The sequence below is a fragment of the Limulus polyphemus genome, unplaced genomic scaffold, assembly GCF_000517525.1.
Source record: "Limulus polyphemus unplaced genomic scaffold, Limulus_polyphemus-2.1.2 Scaffold4054, whole genome shotgun sequence".
NCBI classification, from domain to species: domain Eukaryota; kingdom Metazoa; phylum Arthropoda; class Merostomata; order Xiphosura; family Limulidae; genus Limulus; species Limulus polyphemus.
In genome coordinates, this window is record NW_013669664.1 from 37,262 (window position 1) to 53,687 (window position 16,426).

At 32.4% G+C, this 16,426-nt stretch overlaps 1 protein-coding gene across 1 annotated transcript in view; it reads right to left on the reverse strand.

Moving 5' to 3' along the window:
- LOC106470512 (filamin-A-like) overlaps window positions 1-16,426 on the reverse strand; it is a gene marked incomplete at its 3' end in the record, with an annotated part of 89,285 nt that overhangs the window by 26,004 nt on the left and 46,855 nt on the right. The window contains exons 3-9 of the mRNA XM_022399118.1: window positions 8,593-8,853; window positions 6,460-6,557; window positions 5,639-5,905; window positions 4,325-4,402; window positions 2,716-2,878; window positions 1,349-1,549; window positions 422-559 (exon numbers count right to left, since the gene is read on the reverse strand). Of these exons, the coding sequence (XP_022254826.1) occupies window positions 422-559; window positions 1,349-1,549; window positions 2,716-2,878; window positions 4,325-4,402; window positions 5,639-5,905; window positions 6,460-6,557; window positions 8,593-8,853 (1,206 nt within the window). The remainder of the gene's footprint in view (window positions 1-421; window positions 560-1,348; window positions 1,550-2,715; window positions 2,879-4,324; window positions 4,403-5,638; window positions 5,906-6,459; window positions 6,558-8,592; window positions 8,854-16,426) is intronic.

Sequence of the window (16,426 nt, forward strand, 5' to 3'; positions counted from 1 at the left end):
ACTACTATATTATATATACTATATATATTATTATATATTAAATTAAATACTACTATTTTAATTTACTTATTACTACATACAAATAACTATATATAGTGTGTGTGTGTGTGTGTGTGTGTGTGTGTGTGTGTGTGTGTGTGTGTGTGTGTGTGTGTGTGTTGCAAACCTTCACAAACTTCTCACAACTAAGCTAGAAATCATTCGTTTAGCCTCCTCTCAAGGGCCCGAGACAACAGTCTCCACTTGTTTCAATGTGCCCGAGTACAAGATTCGCTATAAACAACTGTAGTAAAACTCTTTTGAAAAAATAAATTGTGAAATACAATTGGATTCAAATGTACAAATACATATACAAAAAAGTAGTTAGAGATAATTAGGAGTATTTAAGCATAAAAGTAAGAAACTATGATGTTGGACATACCTGGTCCAATCACCTTCACATCTAGATCACCTTGACCTGCACCTTCAGTAAACACCTTAAAGTCTGCAATATCACGTACACGAATACCTCGAGGTTGGATGCCTCTTCCCGATACACGAACTTTCCTTGCATCACAAACTACAATCATAATTTTTTAAACAGATCAGAACGGAACAGATTTACAACAAGATGTTAAGGAAAATATTATTTTTAAAAGAACTCATTCAAAGATGATTTGATATCTTCATGAATGGTCTGTTATAAAATCTTAATCGTTGTTTACAGTTGTTTTTAAATTAAAAATTAAACCCCGGTATTACAAGTATTAAAGCTCGACTTTTTTCAATCAATTAGCGCATCCAAGTTAGATGTAATGAGTGATACAAGTTATTCACAAACATTATTTCAATTTTTAAGTAAGTGAATGAATAAAAAACAAATGTTCAAAATCTGTTAGTCTATAGTACCAACCAGTAAACATTGAAGAACAACAAATACTTTTTAAGCCTTAAATAGAAAATTTTTTAGGTTTGTTTTGGACTTTACAAATTTTACATGTTAGTGAACCAGTAATTTGTTATTACTTATTTACAACTCTTGTCATTAGCTAAATAATGATATTTGAATGGAATAACCTTATTTTCGTTTGTGGTTACAAAACTTGTTCACAAATATCACTCGCATAATTTAGTTAGTTATTTAAGAGAGATGGTGTAAGTTAGTTTGTGAAACGAGATCATAATTTTTAGTTTGAAGATGTTTTTTCTTCACACTACTAGTCTTTTTTTATTTAAGTTAACACTTGTGCGAGATTCAAATGCATCTTCTGTTCCATTATCATTTTTATAGAATCAAATCTCCAAAGCTGCTGAATTAAAAGAAACTTCTTTTTTCCAGTTTATTTCTAGACAGGAAAGAACTTTTTACCTGGTGACACTTTGACTCCAAAGGGACTATTGGGAATTAGCTGACCAGCAAAGAAGATGTTGACGGATAGAAGACCAACTGTCTGACAGACGTACTCACAACGATAAACATCTTCATCAATCTTCCTTACTCTCCACGGAACAGTTGTCCTGTCACCTCTCTGATCTAGAATGATGACCTCTACCTGCCCTCTACCCGCATCTAGGGAGATAAGGTAGTAAAATATTGTGTAAAGTTGCAAACCATAACCATGTAAATAGAGACTTAAAAATTAACCTTAAACGAGTAATATATATAAAAAATATATATATTAAAAAAAAAAGGGGAGAAAATCATTCAATACGAATTCCTAGAGGGAAATTATTAAACTACAACCTACCCTTAATTTTTGTCTTTAATAGAAGGTAACTTACAGTATTGTTATGTTTTTGGGTATTATTATATTTTTGCATCAAACACCCTAAACGATGCTAACAGGTGGAGCTGAAGTACAAGGTAAGATATCTACTTTGTTATATGTAATATCTTTGTTTGATGTTTATGGGCGAGACAGAAGAAAGCGTGTGCGTGTGTGTGTGTGTGTTTTGTCTAGAGAACTTAACTAGCATACATGATTGAAACAAGAAAGTTTCCTTTGTTTGAAGACCTTAGTTAATTATCCACAGATGAGAGAGGAGTTTCTTGTTTAGAGATCTTATCTAACATTCATAAGTAAGAGAGAAGAGGTTTTTTTGTCTACAGACCTTACTAAGGTCCATAAGTGAGACAAAAGTTTTCTTTTGTTCAAAGATCTCAGATAATGTTTTCAACCATGGAGTGATACATGGTAATTACAGTCATTCAAACTGATGTGGTGACCAAGTTTAAATATTCACTGTTAATTTATTCAGAATTTAAACTCAATTCAAGTATAAATGTAATAGATAAAGAGTTTAAAAATCAGTGCAGCTATGTGTAGATGTTGAAATCCAGCTTCCAAACTAATAAAGCATTTCTTAGCAAAAAATAAAATAAAATCAAATTGTAATCTAAAGACAATTTTCTTTAATAGAGTAGTAAAGCACACAAAAGTTTAGTTCCATACATGTTTATCAAAATCAGGTTTCCATTTTTTTTGCATTAAGCCATTATTAAACTTGTAATTTAAACCAAACGTATGACATATGTATGTACCATATGATAAACTTACAAAATATTTTCAAAGAACATTATTAATAGTTTGAAAACTTAGACTAAAAATAAAGATACACAACGTTTTAATTACTTTAAATTATGAATTCTTTACTTAAATCATACGTTAAGTGTATTAACTGTTACTTTTCTAACATAAGAATTTATAAACTTAAGATTTATATTACTAGCTTTACCTTTAGTAAACACATCAAAGTAAGTAGGTCGACCAACCATCACACCATTAGGTTCAAGTCCAGGTCCAGAGGCAGTCACTTTCTTCGGGTCACCAGCATGACCTTCAACTGTTACAAGGAAGGGACTTTTGGGCACTTCTTTGCCAGCAAAGGTAACTTTCACCTAAATTTAATTTAATGGTTCAATTATAAGTAATCCATCAGCCCTGTGAGAATAGCTACTTCTGTTAGGGGTGATGATACTGTGTGCTTGAAACAATTTACTGGCTGGGCAAGAACCAGGTCTAATTAGCACAACTGGTTCACCACTTACAGTATAATTATCAATACTTTTTTTGTTATTGGATGGTATTACAATAAAAACACTATTTCAAAAGGTTTAAAGTTCTGTATCACAAATGGACTCAAACAGCAGCGTTTCCAGATATTCCTAAACTTCTTTAACAGTTTCTTGCATTTTATGCTTTGACTGAATTAAATTATAAACATAATTCTAAAAGTTTTATTTATCCAAACAATTAAAACAAACATACATAACCCATCAGATTTGTTGTTACTAATATCCTCTACTTGATCGTTAGTTTGTACATAAATTAGGTCTTTAACACAGGATCTCTCCTTCAACCAGAAATGAAGAAGTGGTTTGGGGCAAGAAACAAGAAATTCAGGTAATTGTTTTTTTTTTTGGAGTTGTTGCATGCACCATTAGAAAGTCTAATCTTTTGTATCCAAATATGCAATCCAGGAGATACAAGGTTTTGGTGTGACCTCATCAGCAAAGATCACAGACATAAACTAACTCTTGTTTGATTCTTAACTCAAATTATCTGAATTTTGTTCATTGTCTGTTTGAAGTTGGAGACCTTGTACCTTATATTCTGATCTGGTGGAGAGCTACGATTACTGCTATTACTACTGTTCTCGTTAAACCAAATCTATTTTTGAGAGCTGCCACAACATCTATGAGCTTGATAGACAGTTTCCCTTAATAAACTTATGGAATACCCATCCAGCAATACATATGTAACAAACAAGACACACATACTTAAGGAGTACCCCCACCAACAATACATATGTAACAAACAAGACACACATACTTAAGGAGTACCCCACCAACAACAGATTGTAGTTGCATACAAAGCAACTTCACAGATTGCAAGTCAGACATCACAGAACCTTGTACAAGCAGGCTCTGGTCTGAAAAACATTGAACAACAGGCAAAGAAGGTTCACATAGCAGATCCATCAGTAACACAAGGAGTACTGTTATTAAATTTTGCTGGCGATGTGGCCAGCCATAACTCTGTCAGCTTTTGTCCAATTTGGAAACTTTAAATTGTATTCATCATATCACATTGTATGCTACTTCCCATATAGATTTCACCAAAATCAGATAAATATCTGATTTCTTTACATCCAGTCCTTGTTGTCAGGGGGAGTCTGATTGAGGTAGAGATCCTGTGTTAAAAGTAAAATAATGTGAATTACGAGGAGTCTACAAATTCATTTTCACCCACTGTGTTGTTCATGCTCCAATTTATTATAATATTCATATACTATTAACAAATTAAAACCATAAAATGCTTGATGTGAAATTATGTAAACTTACTCTGTGAGTTCCTTCCATGCTAGCTGTGTAGGTTACAGTGTAAGTTTTGCTACGGTCATTATTATACTTGACTTCAACCTATGCAAGTAATGAACAACAACATTTTATAAATAAATTAAAATCTAAAAAACACAAGAATGCTCCTAAACTCCTTACCACAAACTTTTCTCAATAATAAACCTGATGATTGTTCAAAATAATTTTAAAAATAAAATGTTTACATATTTAAAATGAAGAAAACAAATGACAGAAACTTAATTACCGGATCAGAAATTGTAGCCTTATGCTACCATATCTTAAAAATGTTAACACACTGCACTTCTTTATATTGTTAAGCACAAAGTTACACAATTGGATATCAGGCTGTGTTCATCACTGGTATGATGACCCAGTTTTTAAGAGTTAAAAGCCTTCAGACTTTAAGTGTGGTCATACACTATAATATCTCTTCACACATAACTGAAATTATTTCCATCATAAAAAGGTAACTCATCCAGTATCCCATTTGTTATGTTTAAGTATAATTCTCCTATTTCAAAATACTGGAGTTAAGTTAAAGTGAGTAAACCATCAAAGTTATTCTGATCACGCTTTTTTTTTTTTTTTTAATGTCAGATCACAACAGTAAATTCATATAGAATTAAATAAAGTTAATCAAATCTTTATAAAATATAATGATTATGATGTCAAGAAAAACCACCTGAAGTAAATCTAAAGAAGAAACAGCCAATATTGGCATTAAAAACTTATCTAACGACACAATACAAGTTAATGTATTGACTTCGTTAGGTCATCATCAGGTTACAAATGAGTGAAAAAGTGACCATTATTGATCAATATTATCATCCCCACAGCACATTATCAATAATGGTCACTTTTCCTCTAGCCATTCTTAACCTAAGAATGACCTATGCAGATCAAAACAAGGTTATTTGTATTGTGTTTTAAATGAAAAGTTTTTTTAATACACATATCAACCATCTATGGTATAGAATACAATATTGTTTTCCTATGAAGCTAGCTTGATTCTCAAAAATGCACTTTTTATATAATAGCCAGCCAAATCAGAAAAACAATCTGTATAAATAAGTTACCGAACTTCAATATTTGTACTGCTCCATTTTGTTTATGAAAAATTAAACATACATGTACCGGAAAAAGAAAAGAAAAGAGTAACATTTGAACCACCTAAACACATTTTACACCATTCTAATTACTTAACTATATTCACAAATTATTTTCCAGTGAGTGACAAAATGAAGTACTATGCAAAAAAAAAAAAGAAATATCAAACACAAAATTCAATATACTCACAGGCTCTAACATTCCACTAGGATTTTCTACAAACACTTCAATATCTCCTTTTCCAGCACTGAAAGTTTCCACTGTGAAGTTAGTGGGGGCACCACAAACCACACCAGAGGGTTCAATGCCTGGGCCATAACATCTAATTCTGTTGGGGTTGGTACGAGGTCGAAGAGGAGCCCCTGGTTTGAGTTTAGCATTGGGGTACTGAGAAAGATAGGTCATCATCGAGAGTTCATCTATGTTGGGATTCACCATCTCTTCTGGCTTGATCAGCTGTGAAAACACAAACAAAGGTAAAAATTACCATCAACTAACACTATGTAATTTTATTTAAGATAGTATTTGGTTTTATTTTATTATATATAGATAAATAAATAAGTAATAATTTGTGAAAAATAATTAATGTGTTGAAATTTACTCACAACTATTCAAATAAGTTGATATTCATGAAAACATGATTTTTAATTTAATATCTCACTGACAACATAGTATAGAAATATTTCCCTCTCTTATACTGTCTCATACAGATGCAAAATAAAACTGGTTGGTTTCTACAGAAAGCAATGATCAAGAAAACTTCATAAAAGAAGTTGGTATTGCCTTTCCCTCAGATAGGAAACATTTTATTCACGAAATTAAAAATAACAAAAAAGATAACTAATTGCTATGAGCCTACAATTTTTGTGTCTGTCCAGTAAACATTTCTGCTTGAATCTTAAAAATTGTCTATTATTAGGCTAGACAATATAACTGCTTTAAAGTTGGATGCTTTTTTTATGGCTCAGCAATAAAAACACAGAATAATTCATTATAATAAATAGACAAACCTGTGGTACACCTAACCAATCATCAGCAAGATTCATAGCTTCACTAGCATTGCCCAAAGCATTGTTTGGACTCCAGTCAGACCAATCAGGACACAGTCCTATGGAATAAAATAGAAGCAAACAATAATTAATAATATTGGACAGCCCAGCAGTTAAATTATGTACTCTATTTTATTTTTTTAATGAAGTTTTTAAACTTTCAATTTACTTTGTCTGTTTCTAAATTTGTTTCAAGTTAACATATCCACCAAGTTTAAGATTAGAGTTTTGTTTCAAATATGAAAAAACGATTACCTACTAAAACTGAGTATTCCTGAAAACTAAGATTTTTAGACTGAAAGTATTCTAAATTAGTTTCCCACGGAACATCAATTGGGAAAGGAAAAAAATTAGTTGTTTTGTGACAAAATTAATTTAATAATTAATACCCATATTATATAAATATACACAAACACCAATGTTACCAAAAGCATTATTATTTTTTTTGTTAAATATGGCTACATTACTGAATAAATGCACATGTCAATTCACTTAATAAATTAAATTTTTTACTCCTAATAATAATTTGCAATATACAAATTATCACTGAAATAAAGCAATTCTGGTAAATGGACAAACCGATACATTAGTGTAAACAATACATTCATCAAATGTAATAAAGTCACACTTGACTGCAGGTATTTTTACTTTATAATCCTCTTAATTACACCTTTACAAGTTTCTGATCAGCAACATTTTAGACTTATCTTTCATGTGCCAAAAATCATGATCTTTATTCAGTACCCGTACCATATCTTTGGCTTACATAATCCCAGCTTATATAATGAATTCTGGTATTGAAGGAAAGGAATTTTGAGCATTGATACGTGACAGACAAAAGATAGGTCTGAAATACCATTTTTACACCATTTGACTAAAAATCTCTAAAGAAATAATTAAGAGAAAAATGAAGAACAAGAATTTTACATGTTTAGTGTGATTTTGTCGCTTTTGTTTCAGCTAAAATGCTTTCATGTTTTGTCAGCCTGGTCATTTTACACCATTATAACGCATTCATTGTTAATCATGTCAAAAATAAAAACAAAAAAAAAGACTTCATCTTAATGTAAACTTTAACTGTTAATTTTTTGTGGAAAGCCATTTCAACATTATGAAAAAGTGGAATTTCAGCATTCAATACTTGAGTAGAAAGCAAAAAATGCCAGAAGAGAGAGATTGCTACTGGTGATAAAAGAAGCTACGATGAACAGTAACATTTTAAATAAAAGAATGAAAACATATCCACAATAAATGTAACAGATAAACCTTAAAACATAACTTACGCTCCACTTGAGAGTATCGTAGAAATATTACAGGCATATAAAACACTATCACGTTAAATATTTTGTAACCTACTCCAGACATCAACGAAACCTCAAAAATGTATTAGTTCACTCAAAATTAGAAAATACTGAAAGCACATTAACCCAGCCTAATTACAATAAATGCTGCAACAATCAACCTATTTGCATAACTTACAATTTTATTGATTCATGAACATCAGTAAGGGGACATAAATCAACCTTTTACAGACAACAAGAATATATGCTTGAGATGTAATAAACTACACATTGGCAAAACTTCATGCCGGCTAGAGGATCGCTTCAGTGAACATTTTCAAGAAATCACAACCCTCGAGTACCTAGACATTTTACTCAAATGACTGTTCTCAAGTACTGGTATTCAAACACGGTAGGACCAAAAAAGAAAGACAAACATAAGCTGGTTTTTCAATTAGGTAACAAACAACCTATTGAAACAAACAAATTTTTTTTTTAAATGGTTGTTAAAATCAGTTTGAAGATTGTTTTCCTTATTATTTCTCTTTAGCTTATTTATCTACCATACTGTTTAACTTTTACTATATTATTTATCTACCATACTGTTTAACTTTTACTATATTATTTATCTACCATATATTTTCACATTGTTAAATGCATATTGTTTGTCTTGATTCATACATTTACACAAGAATGGAAGTTCTTAAACATACAACTGTCATTAATTCCATTTCCATATTAAGCCTGAAGAAGGACAGTTTCTTAAAACAAAAACAAACAACTGCACGCAACTTATTAATAAATTTAGGTTTACCTGGTGCCACGGCATCCACTAATGCTCCCACTGCAATTCCATCTTTCCAATCAGTTGTAAAGTTCTGAACTGGAAGATCTGGAAGTTTGCTCTGAATCCAACCTAAAAGTCTCTGTTTGGGAGTAGGTCCACCTTTCTCGCCCAGAAGTATGTTTGCATCTTCGCCCTCCCACATGGGCATGGAAATGGAGTAGTGCAAGATTAGGGTCCATATCAGTCCTAGGATCAGCTTTAACTTACAGTCCACAATATCTGAACTGTCTGGAGGGAGAAAAGTAAGGACAATTTATCAAGTTTTTTTCTCATAACTATTTATTTATAAAATAACAGAAAAAACTCAAACAATATGCATAAAAAATAGAAATTTACTATCTATTTTATTTTCAATTCTGACAATTAAGAGAATAACATCTGACCCATCACTCAAGAAATGTATTACATGTTAATCATTAGATAACATTTGACAGTTTCTGACCAGCTTCACATGTATCAGTTTAACAGAAACTTATTTGACACACATACACAATTACTTATACAAAATAGAGGACTTCCTTTATTTAAAAAGCAAAATAAAATCTTTATTTAACAAAATTTTTAGTAAAGAACACAACAAACTCCCAAGTGAGTTTAAAAGTTACATTGTTTGATTATAAGACAAGCTTAAATTGTATTAAGTTATAAGTAACCAGCTGATAACCTCTAAAGAAAGCAAGGTTGTTGTAATAATTTAAACAAAATCAACTAATGATAACAGAAGAAATCTCAGTATATCAGTTTAAACAAGTTATATGACAGTAAAATATACTTTAAACTAGTTCATAAACACTTCATTTGTTAAAATGCTTTGACTTTTTTTTCTTTTAATTCTAAACACCAACAGTGGTTTAATTAGTTATATAATACTAACCAGGAATCATACCCAAATTAGGAAATCACAGGGTTATATTTTACTCTCAAACATCACAACTTTAAGATACAATCAACTACCTACAATTTTCTTCCACAACTAAACTAGCTTTCTTGTCTGAAGGATAAGTTACTACTACTAGGGAAAGTTACACGTTTTATCCTAACAAATGTACCGAGAAACATTTTTTACAACACAAATTATTTATGTTGATATTTTTTAAACTTTAATAAATGTTTCATATCAATTACGTAAGGTCTGCAAATGTTTTATTAAATTTTTTGATTAACTTTATGATTTTTACATTATCCTGGATGAGAATAGAAAGGAACTTGTCCTGATCAAAACTTCTAGCTCAGAATTTCACTTCCAATTCAAGTATTTTTGTACATAATGTTTGGTTTGATATTTTGTAACTGCCTTGAATGAAAGATGCTAATGATTCTGCACAGTTTTGTGTGTGTGTGTGTGTGTGTGTGTGTGTGTGTGTGTGTGTGTGTGTGTGTGTGTGTGTGTGTGTGTGTGTGTGTGTGTGTATTTGCTGTTATTTTTTTTGCATTTCTCATTCAAGGCAGTTACAAAACTTTACTAAAATGCTAATTATGTCTTTACCAATATCATTAATGTAAATAAAAATAAATAAAGCAAAGGCCCAAGCACTGACTCCTAAAAGTTTGAATAAAGATAAATTTGCTAAACAAATGATAACCTGGTTTTCAATACTAGAAATGCAGTAACATAATAAAAACCTAGGTTTCACATATCAGCAATTTCTCAATCTTCTGACAGAAATAACAACTTTCTATTTAGACATCCTGAGCTAGTTTTTATAAAAGTAAACATGGTTAATTGACAATTTGTTAATCCAAGTCACAGGCAAATCTAGAAACCGGAAAAATCTGATGTGTTTTACTTAGCTGTCTTTCTGTGTCAAAATAGAACTGAATGAAATATAAACATATAAACAACAAAAAACATTAACTAATGGAGTATAAAACTGTATTATAATCCTGTATAACAACTAAAATCTCAACCCTAATATGCAATAAATCACCCAAATATTCCCTCACTTCACAAATTGCAACCACAATCTCATTAAAGGTTAATGACATCTCTTCCCCTAATTATTTTTCTGACCATGAATCATTTCAAGAAGTCTCTCTCTTTCACTATTTCCTTTCATAATGCATACTGTCCTATGTTGTTACAATTTTTATGAATTAGTCTAAACCTGGGATCGGATGAAATTCCAACCCGTGTTTTCGGAACAGCTACTGTGTTTCGTTTCGAATGTCACAACTTCGCAAGTCTTGCTTGAATTCCGTCCGGTCTCAATTTTCATTCTTATATACAAACAAAAAAAGTTTTAAACACATTGAAACACTTCCGATGCAGGTTAGCGACGTAAAAAAAAAGGGCTAGTGAAAAACAGCTTGTATGTGAAAATATATATATACATTTAAGCATGTGAAAATTATCCTGTTGTAAGTGTTTGGTCAACATTTTGCTTTTTTTTTTTCAATTATTCCGAGTTCTTTGTGCTGCTAAGTAAGGCACGTTTACTATGTAGTAATTAATTTAATTACGTTTTACTTCTTGGCCCCTTGATTTTAAAAGTATGTCTCATAATTATACCACCAAATATGTTTGCGGTAAATATTGTACTTTTGAGTTATTCCGGGATCAAAATTAACATTATAATTTCACGGTAATCATCTACATATTTCGAAAAAACAGCAAAAGCTAATGTAACTTCTTCGAGGTTTCGGGCGGAACACCTAAGAAGAAGTGCCTGTTCGGCGATTAGCTTTTAGTTGTTAATAACCTAGATTAGTCATTCCTTATTGATTTCAGAGGAAAACATTTTTCACTTTAAGTTAATCGAACAGAAGTAATAAAAGTTCCAGGGTTGTATAATTATAACAAACAATTTATACTTAATCTAATATCTTAATCATCTATTACAGATATTATTCTATAAAAGAACACCATATCTATTAAAGTTATCTATGACTTTAATTCCGATTAGTAAATGATTCATAAAAAATAGTTACAGATGTTCTTCATGTAAGTTAATAATATAAATAGCGTCTCAGCCACTATAGTGTTTGTCGTATTTCAGCCTGCCTGGTGAGCCCTGATTTTGGGCAAAAGACCTCGTCGCATTGGATACAGCAAGGACAATACAGGCGACATTTTATTAGATTGTTTACTTTCACTCCAAGTTCTTGAAATTCCTTGAACTAACAAATATTTCTGTAGAATATCAAAATTCGTATCGACAGGATTCTTTTCTTTACAATAACGAAACAAAGCACCAATAAACAGTGCAACATCCCAAAAACCATAATAAAAATTCACTTTTATTCATCGACAGAACAAAGTTTAAATTGACTTTTTTCGGGGGGTGAGGGGAGTTACATTAAAAGGTATGCTTATAATTGCGGCTCTTAAGGATTCATTATTTTCTGTTACAAAAGTCTTGGTATATTACCATTTTAATTTAGGATTAATTACTAATCAATAATTTCTGATCAAACCAAGTTGGGCTGAGCACGGTCCAGTGGTAAGTGTCAAACTGTGGATCCAACTTTGGGATCGTGGGTGCTTATAAAGGTGACTTAGTATTCTATTTGGGTAACTCGCAAGTTGGCAGTGGGCGATATTGAGAAACTTTGTTACTTCAAAATTAGAGCCGGCGAACTCGGATATCACTCGAGTAGGTTATTTAGTGAATAAGAAATAAATCATTCCAAGCTACTACAGTAACACTGAACGTAATAGATCAAGTGTGAAGAACTGGGTAATATTCTATCACTCTTTTTCTACAGTCGTGTGTCGCCAGGTGGACTGTGAATCCATGGTTTACGTTCCATTGCTGTAAAGTCACGATTCGTACTCTGAAGCCCAAAAGTGACAGTCGAATTCAACATTTCGATTATAACAGCCCAATAGGTGGTGGCGTGTGCTGTTGTCTGGTTGGCTTCCTCTTTAATTTATCAGTTCAAAATTAAGGACGTGTAGCAAAAATAGCCTTTGTGTAATTTTGTGCGAATGTCCGAAATTAACTTTTTTATTATTATTTCTCTCTGTGAGGGGTGAAGTTGAGTAGGTGTGTAAATAGAATGAATTGTATCCTCACTGTTTGTTCATACACCCACATCAAAATCATATATATAACTCTAGAAGCTACTGTAGACAACAGCGTCTGTTATACCCACGCAAGACCACCTTAATTGAATTCATGTTTGGTGCCTTTTTCTATGTTACCACAACGGTCAACTACATGCATCATTCTTTGTTCTGCTCAACACCCCCTTATTTCGTTCATGCAATAGGTACAGGTAATTTTCCTTGAACACCAGCACCAGGATACCTCGCCACACTTAAAAATGGTTGTATAACACCACTTTAGTTGCCTTACAAGCTATAAAAGTCTACATTCGTGAACATTGAATGTCAAGGCAACATAGGAAATCTTAGTCTGAAACGCCATCTGTTGCCTAAAGTCTGTAGGTTTAATTATGCAAAGAAAAAAAAACGCACGTGAAAATGAAGGGATTTTATAAAGTAGCAAGCCGCATCATAAATTTACACTGAAAAAGATTCAAAGAGTAAATGGCTTTGTAATAAAATCCTCTTTAAAGATGTTGTAATTGCAATAGTATTTACGAAGTGTATCAAATATAAAGATAATACTAATACAAGATATATGTGCACATATTTATATCGAGACGATTTCATACATTTGAATTCGTAAATTATGGAACTTGCTGCATCCTAGAGAACTAATGGGAACGTTTTCTGTTCTGCGACTTACATACTTGCCAATGCAGAAAGTAGTTGTGCTTTCTAAAGACTTTATTTATTAAGCCAATCTGTAGATGTATATGTAAATTATTGAAAATATGAGTTTGTTTTTATATGCTAAATATATGGAGCTAGTCACTGATACATATTATATTATTTAAAACTGCGTGTTACTCCCAGAAGTCGTCAGTGGGAATTGCATCCTTAGGACTAAACTAATAATATATATAAAAACAACAACAACAAAGAAAGTATTTCTGAAGCTAAAGTTACTTTTGTATGTGTGAAGCTACAGAGGCTAGTTATAAGTTACGAAATATTAAGCTATTTCACATGTATTTATAAGCAACATTTGAAGACTAGTGAAGCGGAGAACAGCATAGCTCTGATCCGTCACCGATGTCTCCATTTAAAAATATTATTATTTCAGCAACATTCTCAGTTCCTGCTTTGATACAATGCAAACAACAGACTAGAGGAAACACCAGATAATACTATCAGTGAAAACAGATGGGCAACCACAAAAAGAAGGTTCACAGCTCTGATGTTTTGAGAATATACATAATAGTTTTACTCAGCATATATGCTATTTGATCATAAGATTTTCTTAAGAAATATTCTGATATACAGATCTCACACAAAATGCTGCAAACACAGGAATATATATTGCTTCTTATGAGAAAAAAAATACATTACAATAACGTAGAGCACGGCAAGTCTTCCTGGTCTATTATAGAACAAGAAATACATTACAATAACATAGAGCACGGCAAGCCTTCCTGGTCTGTTATAGAACAAGAAATACATTACAATAACGTAGAGCACGGCAAGCCTTCCTGGTCTAGTATAGAACAAGAAATTCATTACAATAACGTAGAGCACGGCAAGCCTTCCTGGTCTAGTTATAGAACAAGAAATACATTACAATAACGTAGAGCACGGCAAGCCTTCCTGGTCTGTTATAGAACAAGAAATACATTACAATAACGTAGAGCACGGCAAGCCTTCCTGGTCTGTTATAGAACAAGAAATACATTACAATAACGTAGATCACGGCAAGCCTTCCTGGTCTGTTATAGAACAAGAAATACATTACAATAACGTAGAGCACGGCAAGTCTTCCTGGTCTATTATAGAACAAGAAATACATTACAATAACGTAGAGCACGGCATGCTTCCTGGTCTATTATAGAACAATAACTTGCAATAACATAGATAACAGCAATACTTCCTAGTCTATTTCACTTATACCTTAGTCATACTTAAAGTATAATCACATATTGTTATTATTAATTTAAAACACAGCGAACCCTACTGTAGAAAAGGTTCAGAAAGAATACGAACAATATTGAACAAACGCACTCAAAATATCAAAACTGATATTAATCAATTATTGATCTCGATATTAATCAATTATGATTTTTAGTTTCATGTATGTATTAGGTCATCAAGAAATTAATGTTGCTTTTTTTTTAGATGAAAAAACCCGAACTTGTATATCAAAACATTTATTAAATGAAATAGTATCCATTCTTATCGATTATATTTTTTTCATCTTAGAATCAGGTTGTTAATGCCCTGATTAAATACATCCCTTGGCTTTGAAGCAAAAAACATGTCGATGTCCTCTTTAACACCTTCCACATTTGCATACGTTTTCCCATTAAGATGGTGTTGCAGCGAACGAAAAAGATGGTAATCTGATGGTGCCATATCTGGAGAATATGGTGGTTTGGGAGAACTTTCCAACCCAACTCCATGATCTTGTGTTGCGTCAAACGTGCCACATGTGGAGGTGCATTGTCGTGGAGAAGAACACCTTCCGATTGACGAGTGAAGGGCGTTTATGATGATGGGCTTGATTTAAAGATTCCAGTTGCTGACTATAGATCTCTGCATTGACAGTTCGCTGTGGATTGAGAAGTTCGAAATGAATTACTCCTTTGATGTCCCACCAAATACAAAGCACCACTTTCTGCGGATGAAGTTCAGGTTTTGGGATCGGAAGTATTTTTTTATCTAGGACTGAGCCATTCTTTTGGCGTTTAACATTTGCATAGAGAATCCATTTTTCATTACCGGTGACAATTCTGTCCAAAAATGGTTCACGCGCATTACGCGCCAGAAGAAACGAAGCAACGTTCACACGTTGGAAACGATGATCATCGGAGAGTTCGCGAGGCAACCAAACATCTTCTTTATGGAGTTTTTCCACATTACTTAGATGTTTGCGTATTGTTTCATGAGAAACATACAATTTCAGGGCCATTTCACGAGTGTGTTGCCTTGGATTAGACTCAACAAGCGTCTTCAGACCATCAATATCAATTCCAGCATGCCGGCCCCTGCCATCACAGTTTTTAAAGCTAAAGCCACCCGAACGAAATTTGCTGAACCATCGTTGACACTTACGAACGTTCAAAACATTTCCATAAACTTCTTTGATATTCTTTGTGGCTACAGAGGCGTTGTTCCCCTTCCTGTATTCAAACAGGATTACATGCCGAATATGTGTCTCGTCGTGTGCCAAACTAAGGGATTAGAGTATACTAAACTTTACATATTATATAGGCTACACTGACGTGACGTTAAGGAGGTTAGTTTTCTTTGAAAGTGTTCCAAAACGCGACACTAATTCCTTGATGACCTAATATTTGTTAAACAGCGGTATTTCTCGTTGCTCGATTACTTGTATAAACTACAATCATATCAAGTGTGTGTGTTGCGATTTGTATTAAAATGCTATCGAAGTTTTAAATATTATTCATGTTTTAAAGCATTACAAAATGTGTTTAAAATCTTCTGTTCAGGCTTGGAACTCGATATAACAAAACAGGCATAATTGCATAAACATATTCGTCATGTCACCAAACTTGGCTTGAGAACGGTCCTTTGTTGTTAGGTGTCGCCACGTAACAAGTTTGTGTGGCTTGATAAATGCCACTATACTTTATTTTGATAATACTTTCTTAAAACACCTAAACAAACATTGAACAGAACAGTAATAACCAAGGAAAGAAATTTAGTTTCTTAATTTGGTAAAAAAGCTGGGATTTTAACATAGTTTTTTTTTTTTTTTTGAAACACACACACACCTTTTTTTTCACTTTTGTCTAG